Source organism: Pithys albifrons, chromosome 17 (assembly GCF_047495875.1).
Source record: "Pithys albifrons albifrons isolate INPA30051 chromosome 17, PitAlb_v1, whole genome shotgun sequence".
Lineage (NCBI taxonomy): Eukaryota > Metazoa > Chordata > Aves > Passeriformes > Thamnophilidae > Pithys > Pithys albifrons.
In genome coordinates this window covers 6,696,343-6,709,055 of record NC_092474.1, presented here as the reverse complement: position 1 = coordinate 6,709,055, position 12,713 = coordinate 6,696,343, and the positions used below count along the sequence as shown (strand labels likewise).

At 43.9% G+C, this 12,713-nt stretch overlaps 1 protein-coding gene across 3 annotated transcripts; it reads left to right on the top strand.

Moving 5' to 3' along the window:
• Window positions 1–394: 394 nt before the first annotated feature.
• On the top strand, window positions 395–12,021 carry ZCCHC8 (zinc finger CCHC-type containing 8). 3 transcript variants are annotated; one of them, XM_071572106.1, is made up of 14 exons: window positions 395–546; window positions 1,337–1,377; window positions 1,994–2,068; window positions 2,572–2,677; window positions 3,449–3,526; window positions 3,835–3,938; window positions 5,263–5,328; window positions 6,276–6,336; window positions 6,863–7,005; window positions 7,643–7,785; window positions 8,369–8,484; window positions 9,538–9,621; window positions 10,065–10,179; window positions 10,919–12,021. In XM_071572106.1, exons 1-14 carry the CDS (start codon window positions 397–399, stop codon window positions 11,722–11,724), a joined length of 2,088 nt encoding a protein of 695 aa, XP_071428207.1. In that variant the 5' UTR covers window positions 395–396; the 3' UTR covers window positions 11,725–12,021. The 3 variants fall into 3 exon arrangements, with proteins under 3 accessions (XP_071428207.1, XP_071428206.1, XP_071428208.1); XM_071572105.1 differs by having other exon boundaries at window positions 6,273–6,336; XM_071572107.1 differs by lacking the exons at window positions 395–546; window positions 1,337–1,377; window positions 1,994–2,068; window positions 2,572–2,677; window positions 3,449–3,526 and having other exon boundaries at window positions 3,557–3,938; window positions 6,273–6,336.
• Window positions 12,022–12,713: the final 692 nt, after the last annotated feature.

Here is a 12,713-nt window from a genome sequence, read left to right as displayed (position 1 = left end):
CCAATTGAGAGAGGTCTGAAAAACTTATCTTTTCTTGTCAGTTTTGCTTTGGTTATTTTGAAGTGGGTTTGGGGTAAAGTAAGTTTTGCTTTGGTTATTTTGAAGTGGATTTGGGATAAAATAAGGAGATTTGCGGGAGGAGAGCCTACTTTAAAATACTCCCTGCCTGCCGCTCCTGCCCCGTGTTCTCCGCACCCCTCGGGGAGAAGGAAAACTCCGACGAACGGGCGCGAGTCCTCCGTGAGTTGTGGGGATCCGCCTACAACTCCCAGCGTGCCCCGCGCTCCAGCCGCGCCCCGGTGTTTTCCCGGGCCGCGGTGCACGCCGGGAGTTGTAGTCCCGGCCCTCGCTCTCCCAGCCGCCCCGCGCTGCCCCGCCCTTCCTGCGGCGGCCAAGATGGCGGCGGGGCTGGAGTGCGGGACCCGCGCACTGTTCGGGCGGACGGACGGGGACACGGACGGGGACCCAGAGCCCGAGGACCTTCTGCAGCTCTGGCAGCGCCTGCGGGACCGCGACGAGACGGTGCAGCGCCTGCGGGCAGAGAATATCCTGGTGGCGTGGCGGGGACGGGCGCGGGTCCCTCGGGCCGGTGTCGCGGCCCTCACGGCGGACCGGGGGCTGGGAGGGGGGGACACCCTCGGGCTATGAGGGACGGACACCCCCGGGTTCTGAGGGGACACTCCAGGGCTGTGAGGGACGGACACCTCCGGGTTATGAGGGGACACCCCCGGGTGCGGCCTGAGGGTCCTCCCTGCCCTCCTCGAGGCCGTTTTGCCCCCAGAACTCGCACCCCGGGCCGCGGTGCCGCCAGCTCCGGCCTTGTGCCCCGCCAGGGCAGAGAAACAGCCGCGTGTTCGCCTGCACGGTTTGTTTTTAACGCAGCTGCAAATAATTTTAAGTTGTTAAGTCGTGGCAGGTTCCTGAGAGTGTTTTGGGGTTTGCCACTGCGACAGAGTGGGATCTGAAATGGGTTTTGTGGTGTGTTCCCCATTTTCAAGTATGGTTGTCTTGCTTTTGCCTTTTCTTTTGTGATAACAGTCGGTGTTTTCAAAACAGAGTGTTACAAGCATGTTCATACAACTGTAGTGCATGTAATGAATTGCACTACTTGGCCTGTCCCAGCTAGTTTGCTTTTTCATAGTTTTTTCATTTTACTGTGTTTCTTGAGCTACAAGTGGATTTGTAAATAATCCCCAGGGTGGTGAAAAGGAAGGTCTGAAATTCTGTTTGTTGTTCTGTGAACTTTTTCTTCAGTGTTTTCTCGCTTGGTTTGGGAATTGAGGTGTGGGGGGTTGTTTTCCAAAGAAAACCATATTCCTTAACCATAACTGAACATCAGGAACTTAGAAGGAAGCTGAATATTCTGACTCGTCCCAGGTATGTTAATGCTGCCTTAAAACACTCTGTGGGGCCTGTAGAGAGAATATATGTAAATATATATATCTATTTATGTGTAAATAGAGTTTGACTGAGACAACAAGACCCCATATCTTTTTACACCTTATTTCCACATCCCAGTCCCTGCTCCGTTGTTGGGCTTCTAAATTGGCATTTCAGATCTTGAAAAGTCTTTTGGAGTTGAACATGAAAGACTTAGTTGGTATCACTGTAACTTCATTTATTTGTGTGTCTCTATGAAACTTGAGTGGCTTTTAGGGAAACAGTTTTAGTGTCAACTTCAGCAGTGAGAAAAACTACATTCAAATACTTGAATAAATGACTTATTTTATAAGATATTTTTTAAGTTTACTGCGGGTAGAATAGCATAGATAGAGTTCTATTCATACAGAATATGAGGATTTCTGTAGTGAGATGTTCTGGTTTGTTTTCTGCCCACCTCACACCATCCAACCTGCTTAAAAAGAGGATGATTAAATGGATAGAAACTTCTTCAAAAGATAAAACTTGTACTGGCCCAACTTTCCTCTCTGTGTGGAGCAAGCCAGGTGGGGAATTTTCACTGTAACCATTGTCTGTGTCTGTTCTGTCCTAGTGGAATCTCAGTGGAAAACTCCAAAGTGGATGGGCCTCTCCTGCAGATTTTATTTATGAACAATGTCATCTCTAAGTAAGTGTTTCAAGAAAAAACAACTACCCTGACAGGAAATAGGAACGTTTTTGTTGCTTTGGGTATGTTAATGTTGAGCACAAAAGGTGGAGGTGCATTTTATTCAATAACATAAACTTGTTAAACTTGAAGGGGAGAAAGAATAATGGGCAATATGACAGGAATTCTCTGTGGTTTTCATCAGTAGTGGCTGAAATGATGTGAATATCTGAAACTATCATGAAATGAAGTGTGACTTTGGAGTGAGTCTGAAGGGCAGTTTGAAGTTCAGGAGTGTTGTGGTTAAACACAGGAAATCAAATTTTCCCTGCCTGAGTTGATTTTTTGCCACACTCCAGGTCCTCTCTAATAACTGATTGTGTTGGTGGGGTTGGGAGGGGACAGAAAAGAATTTCCTGCCCCTTTTTTGAGTTCTTTAGTAAGTGGTAAATGCTTAAAAAAATAAAGCCCTGTGGCCCTTGTTCCAGCCCTGCCCTTGTCTGATCTCTCTGTGCTTCTCACAGGCGATACCACCAAGAAATTGAGGATTTTGTTTTTAACTTAGTTCAGAAATACGAAGAGCAGAAGAAAAGTGAACAGGAAAAAACACCCCTGAATGCAAAACCACAGGTATGAAATTCAGACTGGTCTGAGATTCTCCTTCCCTCACAACTTTGGAGTGGGAATATTGAAAGGCTGCACTGGGAAATGGTAACAAAACTCCAGTAACAAACAGATGTTGTCTAAGCTTTTGTGCCAAAAGTAGAGTCCAGCATAAAGAGAAGATCCTTTCTCCACCTGAAAATGCTGCTTTGAAATTGTTCCCAGTGGAATGTCAGTAAAAGCAGATTGATAAGTTGGTTTAAATCATAAAGAAAAGACCATAAAGTATAAACTTAATCCGTCCTCTTCTGACAGTGCCTGGCCCAGCTCTGAGTGTGTGTGAGAGACCAGATGGACAACAAAGGCTGAGAAATTACACTTTATTCCCTTAGTTGGAGCTTTGAGTTTTACTCAACATTCACTTTGAATAAAAGGGTGGAATGGCACTTTTCTCTCCATCCTTCCCTTTGCTTTTTGGTGAGAAAAAAGGTGTTATTATGGAGCACATTTCCCATCAAAGGAAGCACTGGAGATGAGCTGGGTCATGGTTGGGGCTGTGGAAGGAATCACGACTGTTGTGACATCTCCAAAGGACAGACTGAACTCCACGTTCTGTGCCTTTTACAGACTTCACTAATTTGTGTTCTGTGCCTTTTACAGACTTCACTAATTTGTGTTCTGTGCCTTCTACAGACCTCACTAATTTGTGTTCTGTGCCTTTTACAGACTTCACTAATTCAGGAGCTCTTCTCTTTACTGTCATTTTCAGTTAATTCTTTTTAATCCTTTTCCTGCCAGCCCTCCAGTGTTGTTTTGGAAGAGGACTGTAAAGCAACCAGCTCAAGTTCTGCTAAAAGACTGAAAGAAGCTTTTAGTGTAAGTTTTTAACTCTCTCTCCCATGGTAGGTCTGTCTCTTCTTCATTTTCCATATTCACTATCAATGCCATTAAAACAAGATCTATTCACTGCTCTGACACTGATAAATCCCATTTAAATTCAGCATGTTTTGGCTCCATCAATTAAAAAAAAATCTGTGTACCCTGGGGATGTATTATTTGTAAGTTCTTAGAGAAAGGGGGAAAACCCCTGGAGTTATTTCAAGCAGTGAAACTTTGTAGAAATGCTACAGATCTCACCTAAATGCTGCCACAGCTCTGACCATTCTCTGACTTTCTCTCTGCAGGTTGTAGGAAGTGTTGTGTATTTTACCAATTTTTGTCTTGATAAACTGGGACAGCCCCTATTAAATGAGAACCCACAGCTGACAGAAGGATGGGACATCCCCAAGTATCCTGTTTGCTAAAACATCTTTATTCTTTCCAAGAACCCCAGTCGGTAAATGGAACTCAAATTCTATTCAGCACTTTGTGTTTCTATCAAAGGCATGTCAGTCATGATGGATGGAAGGTTTTAATGAGTCATTAAGGACTTTTTAACCCAAAACAAAGAAGTGTTTTGATGGGATTGACTCGCTGGTTTTTAGGCTTATCCTTGGAAAAAGCAAATGTCTTATCCCCATAAACACAGTTTGTTAAATCGGGAATTTCCTGGGCCAGTCCCCACTTAGGTTGGGAATGACAAACCACTGCAGCTTGAATAAGTGTTCCCCCTCTATAAAATCTGCTCTTTGGGGGAAAAAAGGGGTTTGGCAAACTCAAATATGCTGTAAGAAGGTTTTTTGTTAAAATTTATTTATGGAATGCTCTTAACATGGATCCATTTCCAAGCTGGTTCTTCACTGTTTATTAAGGCCACTGTTTGAAAGGTGGAGTTGAGGGAAGTGTTGAAACAAGTTGGAATATTGAAGTATTTTTAATATTGCAGTTTTCCATGGCCAAAAGGAACTGGACTAGACATTTCCCAAGTAGCATCATCTGCCCAGTTCTCCAGTTTTGCCTCTGCCCTGGAAATACTCCGGACAGGAACCAGTTTCACAGTTATTTCTACACTGTCTTGTTCTCAAACTTGTAATAATGGTCATTTCCCAGTGTTAAAAAATTACTTATGCCTGGACAAAAATGGCAAATTTACAATCCACCAACCTCTGGATGAAGTGAGTGGATTCCCAACAGGGGAATTTCTCCTAAAATGCCGAGTTAAGTGTGGCTGAACTTTTATATTCTTCTTTAAATGTACTTCCTGCATCTTTTTTAGAGCTCCCAGAGGTGATATTAAGCCTTAAACAGCAGTTTTTTGAGTGTGCATCAGGCTGCAGGTTCTGAGTGACCAAAGTCCTGCACTCCACATGTCATTTTGAAGCTCTGACTAAATGAATTATTGATCAGATTGCTCAGATTGCTCTGAAGCATTTCAGAATTAGTAGCTTAAAAAATTTCTGCCTACAGACAACAGGGGTTTAGTTTTAGCAAGTGCTGATAAAGAACACAATTGGTTACTGGGTAGAAACTGGTTAGGAGGAAACATCACAAGCTCATCTTAGCAAATAATTTACACCATTTTATATTTCATACTCTGGACTTCATATCAAGGACCCATCTCTAACTCAGTGCAGAAAAGTCAGGATTCAAAGCACCACGAAGTTTTCACTGATATTTTTTACACAAATGAAATTTTGCTTCATCCAGTAGCAGTTCCTTATTGAAATCTAAAGATACCAGCAAGTTTTCACCCAGATTCTCTCCCTAGATGGACAAGAAATACAAGCAAAACCCAAAAGGTTTGTATTACTCTTAAATATCAAGTTTTGAGCTGGAAAGTTCAGATGTGCTCTGTGTTTATTCCTCAGTTAATTAACCCTGGACATACTTGAGGAGTTTAAATTAAGTAAACCAGAGCTGAGCTTTGCAGTCTGGGGGTGTTTCTGTTTGTTGACTTTCTTTAGCAAGGGCCTAAATCAATGTGTGAAAACTTGGTGAATTTTATGCTCAGTTCTTCTGTTCCTTGGCTTTTTGGTGGTTGGTTTATCATCCTTGCACTGGTATATTATCATAATTGTTATTGTTTTATAGAGTTACTCTTGTCTGACTTACTGGATAGAATTTTAACTGCTCTTAGAGGTGATTGTGTGGTTTTTATGGGAGGTGAGAAGTGAGCTCAGTTTACAGCTGACAACTGCTTTGGTCTTCACAGCATCTCTCAGATTTCAGATGCAGTGAAGAGCAGGAAAGCTTCCAGTGGGAATTTCAGAGATAAAGGGAAATGCTGAGTTAAACTGTTTGATTAGAAATCTGGGAATCAGATGGAAGGGTTGTGCTCATGAATGGGATGGTGGTAAAATGCTTTTATCACCACAGAAGGCTCCTGTTTGAGGAAAGGTGAAGCACAAAACACACTTCACTTTATTTAATTGGAGGCTTCAAGAGGTTGGAGTGTGTTGGGGGTGACCCTGGGCACTTACTCTTGTGCCTTCCTTCCATCTCCACTGCTGGTTCCCATCCTAACTGGGTAAAAATGAATGTTCAGAAAATAGATCTTCCTCCAAAGTCTGGCTTTCCCCCACAGTAATACTGCAAATGTTTGCTGCATGGCATGGCTTTAGAAGGGAAAGGAAGGTTGAAAGGAGCCTAAACCTTCAAATCTGTCCAGAACTGAACTAATTCAGTGCATGTATTTAACATTGCAGAGTTGTTTTCAGGCTTAATTTGTTGTGCATTTTTTAAGCAGGCCCAAACCTCTTTGTTTCAATTGTGGTTCTGAAGACCATCAAATGAAAGACTGTCCAGAGGTAAAGTTGCACCAGTATTCCAAAGATTGCTGCTCTCCAAGGAATGTTTGACTGTAGCTGCACCATTTAAAACCAAAAACATGAGAGGCACTGGGATCAGAATGGACAAGGGTTTTGTTCATCTATTGATTAGATTATACTGCTGATACTATAAATTCTAACATACTAAATCAGAAGGGAAATTCATGTTGTAACTTCATGGTTTGCCTCTTTTAATTTGTGGAGGGAGCTTTTCTTCATCCAGTAGCAATTCTTTATTGAAATCTAAAGGCACCAGGAAGTTTTCAGCCAGACCCTCTCCCCAGATGGACAGGAAATACAAGTAAAACCCAGGAGGATCAGCTTTTTGAGCCCCTGTTCCATTGCTCTGCAGCTCCAAGGGGAACCCTCAGGGCTTTGCTTTGTGGTTCCCATTCCCCCTGGAGGTGTCTGGGCACGAGGAGGGTGGGCAGTGCCAGCTTAATTGGGGGCAGGAGTGCTAATTGGGAATTTAACTCTGGAATTTCCCCACCACTCTCTCTCCAAGCCTCGGAATGCAGCGAGGATCAGTGAGAGGAGAAAGGAGTTTCTGGACGCCTGTGGGGACACAAACAATCCGAACTTCCAGCAGCGTTACCACGTGGAGGAAGTGGAGGAGAGGTTTGGGAAATTTAAGCCAGGAGTAATTAGGTATGTCTTTTCCTTCCATTGGAATAAGTTTTCTACCTCTGGAGTGCCAGATGTTCAAAATGTGGGTTTATTGTGTTTGAATTTACTAAATAGAATTTCCTTTATTACATTGCAAAGATATTGTTCAAATGAAAACTTTGGTCCTCCCTTTCCCATGGTCCTCCCTAATTTAGGAATAGAAGTATTCCACTTTGACTTCTCAAGTTGCAAATTTATTATGGTCCCAACAAACAAAGCAAGCATGCAAAATTCTGAAAATTTGGAGCTTTGAGTGTCCCTTCTTCTCTGTTTAAAATGTATTAAAAAATCATAGTATTACATGTCAGTCTCCAAAACACTCAGCAGTAAATTGAGAATTAACTTCCACCCTGCCTGTTGTTAGAGCTACATGAATCAGAGTACCAGGTTAAATAAGTTATCCTTGTGTAGAATTAATTCTGTTTAAGCAAAAAGTTACATTGACTATCAGAGCTGAGTTTGATCTAAAATTGTGACAGCTGGGGTTGGAAGGCAAAAAGTGAGTTATTTTAACTTGACAGTTGAAAATGCAACAAAATGTTCATCACCACCTTGTCCCCAGTTCCAGAATGTGTTGTGATTTGTCCCCTCCTTGTCCCATGTTTGTTCTGTTGCTCAGTGAGGTCCTCCAGGACGCTCTTGGGGTGACAGAGAGGAGCCTCCCTCCCTTCATCTACCGCATGCGCCAGCTGGGCTACCCCCCGGGCTGGCTGAAGGAGGCCGAGATGGAGCACTCGGGGCTGGCCCTGTACGATGGCAGAGGTGAGGGCTGGGGGGCAGGTGTGGGGGGCAGTGGGGAGGAATGTGGGGCTGGGGTGCAGGTGTGGGGGGCAGTGGGGAGGAATGTGGGGGGCAATGGGGAGGGATGTGGGGCTGGGGTGCAGGTGTGGGGTGGGAAAGAGGAGGGATGTGGGGCTGGAATACAGTTATGGGATGGGAAAGGGGAAGGATGTGGGACTGGAGTGCAGGAGGGGAGGGATGTGGGGCTGGAGTGCAGGGATGGGATGGGAAGGGAAAGGGGAGGGATGGGATGGGAAAGGGGAGGGATGTGGGGCTGGAGTGCACTTGGGATGGAAAAGAAGAGGAATGTGGGGCTGGAATGCAGGAGGGGTGGAAAGGGGAGGGGATGTAGGGCTGGAATGCACTTTCAGTGTGCAGGCCCTTCACAGGCTGCACCTCAGGAGACAATGAAGTAACTGGTTTGTAAACCTTCACCTTCCTCATGGAAGAGGGAAGGAGTTGCAAGCCAACGTTTTTTGGTGATGTCAAGATACTGTTCTTAAATCCCTTGTTTTTTTCCAGTAACATCTTAATTAACAGCACTAATAGTTACACTTTGTTACAGGTAATGGTGAAGCAGAAGATGAAGCGTCTCCCCGACACAAACGTATCACTTACGATGTCTCCAAGCTGGTAAATTATCCAGGCTTTAATATATCCACTCCCAGTGGGATCCCAGATGTAAGTACCTGTTCTCTGCCTCCTGAACAACCTGCTGATTGACAGGAAATGCTTTTAGCCAAGTTCTGATATTGTGTGTTCTACATCTGAGTTTTCTCCCAACAGTCTCTTGTTTCTAAGCCCCTGGTTTGGGACTGGAGTTGATGTGATATCCATCTGAAACACCTGTCAGAAGTGCTGTGGGTGGGTCTGACAGCCCTTCTGTGGGGATTAATTCCATCAGGAAACCAACACCAGCCTAGGAGGATAATTCAATAATGATTCACTGTTTTTTAAACACAAAACTTCACGCCTGGGTGGCTGTTTGTTCCATACATCGACATTTTTTCAATGTGAAATAGGAAAATTTCTGTAGGTGTTACAATTTTGACCACAGAAACTCCAGCAGTCAGTGCAGAACCCTCTGCACTGCTTGGGAACAGCTGGGACAGACCCAGGCTCATGGACAGACCCACCAGAGGGTGCCCTCCTGAGCACAGAGCACACAGGAGATCTGTGGGTGCTGCACTTGGATTTTCAGAGCCTTTGAAGCTGCTCTTAGAGGATTTGATCACTGATGTTAATGCCTGTGCATTAAAAATAAGCACTTGTGCATTTAAAGCTTTACATTTGCCCACTGAGTGGCCTCCAAATGTGATTTTTCATTCAATATTCGTAACCAAAGTTCTGCTCTCAAGGTTTTTCCAGTTTTTACTGAAATCAGGTTTTTCAAAGTAAGCCTTTTTGGTCTGGACAGTTATTTCAAGGGGAAGTTTGTTGTTGTGGTACAAAGAAGAGCAGCTGTTAAGAAATGGTTAACAAGCCACTTTGTGAAGGTGATGATGTTTTTTGGTTATTATTCCCACTAACCAGTGATGGTGCATTGCATCAGTTTTGAGGTGAGAGCACTTTGGTTTGCCAGAAGTTCCTGCTAAAGATAATTTATTACTCTGATTAATGAGGCTTTTGCTGAGAACTTCAATTCATCTTGTTAACCTCTCAGTGTTTCCTTTAATTGTTACTCTTGTGTATTAACCAATCACATGATTTCTCTTCTGCCTCTCTTTGCTGCAGGAGTGGCAGATATTTGGGTCCATCCCCATGCAGCCCTCGCAGCAGAAGGAGGTTTTTGCTCACTACCTTTCCAGTTTTCATGGGGTGAGTATCTCTCCTTGTTGCTACAGACAAAGAAACTTGTCCTGTAGTTTGTGTAGTTCCTGATCTCTTGTTTGTATCTTCTTATTGGCACCAGAAGGCTGTGAAATGCCCAGCTGGTTTCTCTCTTTTACCGAAATTGCTTTATGTTTAAAATTAATTCCATTCTTTCAGTTAATACAAGCAGGTCCCAAAACTGCACTGCTTTATAAACAGTTGTGAAAAAACGTTGTTATAAACTGTTCCAGCCCAAAAATGGTCCTAGTTCCAGACTCCCCTCATAATGAACAGCTTTTTTGCTGTGGCATCCCTCACATGTCAGTGTCTCTCTGGGTCTCCAAATCAGTGTATGGTTACCACATTCCTTTAGGCAGGTTCCTATAGCTGGAAATGTTACCCTGAACAGTTAAATACTAATTCTGTTTTCTTGGGTGATTTCTCTTCAGCCAAGTCCAAAATCCAACAATAAAAGGGTTGCACCTCAGTCCAGGTCTCACCACTCTAAACGCCTGAGAGAAGACAGTCTGGGGGCAGCAGCAGCTGACATGGACCTGGACTCTGGTACAGTCACTCTGCATGTTTCTTCTCCTAATTCCAGTTTTTATATTCAAAATAACTTGCTCTGAAATGTAAGAGTTAAAAGGGGAAACCAGTGTGGTGGTGATCAGTGTAAGTGGTGCCACGTGCCAGCTGTGGGTTTGGGCATTTCTGCAGTGAGCAGTTGGTGTTGCTGGGATTGTCATTGGCATGTTTGGATCTTCCATCCCCAGCAGGAGGTTTCAGGTGTGCTCAGAGCAATTGCAGTGTTAGGTCACAAATCCTGATCTTGTTACTTCAGGTGTATCCTAAAAAAACTTCTTAACAGAAAATCTCCAAATCTTTAAATATTTGGATGAAATAATACAGAATTTACAACCTTAACAGCTTCCTAAAAATGAGTCAGCCTCAAAGGAGAAGTTAGTGTTGTTTACATGTTCAAAGAGCTGGAGAAACTTCTGGCTTTCCTTTTGGATCTCCTATAAGGAATCCTTCAGTGTGGACTAAATTTGTTCTCAATATATTCAAGAGCAGTTCTTTTTCCTTGAATGGCAGAATTAAAATCCCAAAAAACAGTTTTTGTGGGTATTAAAACCTTCACAAAGTTTGTTCTGCCTTGGCTGCAAACAAGGATGAGAAGACATAAATGTGGTAGTTAAACAGAGCAGGGACCCAAATCTGCTGGTTGATGACAACACCAGCACTTTGAACCTTGTCCTGGCCAGGTTTGGATTCTAACAGGTGTCTTTTAATCTCCCTGTAGATCTGGAAGTGGCCCAAAGATCCCAAACTTCCAACAGCTTCCAGTTCCAGCCTCCTCTGCCTCCTGGATCCCCCCCTGTGTGTACCCCCCCTCCCATCCCCCAGGGAACACCCCCCCTGACCCCCCCCCAGCCCTCCACACCCACCCACTCCCCCGTGCCCAGGACGGCCCCTCTGAGCTCTCCCTGCAAGGTCCCCGAGCCCCACGTCGTGGACTGTGTCATGGATGAGGACACGCTGACCTTGGAGGAGCTGGAGGAGCAGCAGAGGTTGCTCTGTGCAGCCCTGGAGCAGGCAGAGAGCACCAACAGTGACTCGGACATTCCTGTGGACACGCCTCTCACTGGGAATTCCGTCGCGTCCTCCCCATCCCGGAACGAGGTGGATCCTGATCCTGCTGCAGAGGGCAGGTCACCTGAGAGGGTGACCCCAATGGAGACTGGGGTTTGTGACACCAGTGACCAGATACCAGAAAATGAACATTCTGTACCGAGTCCCAATCCAGGAGACACTTTGCTTGACTCAGAGGAAAACCCTGACAGTGCAGTGCCTGGAGTTGTGCTGGATAACACCATTCCTGCTCCCAGCCCCGAGGAGGAGGATGAGGAAAATACAGGGGAGAATAAAGTGGTCACAGGCACTGACTCGGCTACAAAAAAATCCAGTCTTGTTCCTGACATGAGCAAGTTTGCTGAAGGCATAACACCCTTTGAATTTGAGAACATGGCAGAGTCCACAGGGGTTTATCTGCGGATCAGGAGCGTGTTGAAAAATTCCCCAAGAAACCAACAGAAGAAAAAGACTTAACTCTTACCTGTTCTTCCTTTGTTTTCTTCTGTCCAAATCCCAGCTTCCTTCTGTTCCCTCCTGCAGTTCTACAAACTCCCATACCCTTCCTCACCCTCTGGTGGGAAAGAGAAGAACTTGACAAACACAGCCTGCCCTGTTCTTCCTTGGAACTGGAGTCAGGGCAGAGCTTCCACATTGACCAGGACCACCCTGCAGCCAGGAAAAGGAGAGTGTTCCCAAATTCCACCAAGGAAGAACAGGACTGTTGATTTGTTAAGAGCATTTTAGTTGCCAATACACAGAACTCTGAAAATAGAGGAGTTTGTGGTTTGATGTCCATTACTTTGGCTAAGATTTCTATTGTCCTTGAGTTTCAGGTGGATTGGTGATTTTTTTAATATCTGTCCTTTGTACAATAATCTACTCTTTATACATTTTGCTAATTATCCTGTAGATAAGTTTAATATATTCAGAATGTTTTTAAAAAGTTCTAATGTTAAGGTTTCCCACATCAAAGCCCTGGCAATTGGATGAAGATAATTGGGGATTACAGTGCTATTTTCACCAGTTCAAGTATTTTTATAAATTATTTATGTGGGTCTGTTTTAATTACCACTGTACCTTTTGTACCATCATCCTTCATGTAAACTTGCTGTACATACATGGTCGTGGTTGTGTACAGGAGTTTAATAAAGGAGCTTTTAGGTAAAGAGCTTTTCATTGCAGTCCTAAACCAGCAAACTGCTGATTTCTGAAAATTAGCTGCTGAGAATGATTAGAAAAACAAGCTGATCCAAAGGAGGATGAATAAATTTAAGTATTTTCAGAAAAGTTACAAATGTTTGGTTCAGATTTTTATAATCAAAAAGCTGCTAAAATTATTTTAGCTACTTCAGTAGAACTTTGCCATAACATTCAGTTTTCATAATCTGAAGGACATCAGAAGTGATACAATTCTGCTGATTAACACTTTTTCCCCTTTTTAATTGCCTTCAGAGGGAGCTGTA

What these genes read in the sequence shown, in the direction of transcription:
- ZCCHC8 (XM_071572105.1), top strand. Translation starts at nt 397, where the DNA reads ATGGCGGCGGGGCTGGAGTGCGGGACCCGCGCACTGTTCGGGCGGACG. An exon ending in GACTGAAAGAAGCTTTTAGT is followed by an intron (nt 3,527 to 3,834) that starts GTAAGTTTTTAA and finishes TTCTCTCTGCAG; the next exon opens with GTTGTAGGAAGTGTTGTGTA. An exon ending in TGACATGGACCTGGACTCTG is followed by an intron (nt 10,180 to 10,918) that starts GTACAGTCACTC and finishes ATCTCCCTGTAG; the next exon opens with ATCTGGAAGTGGCCCAAAGA.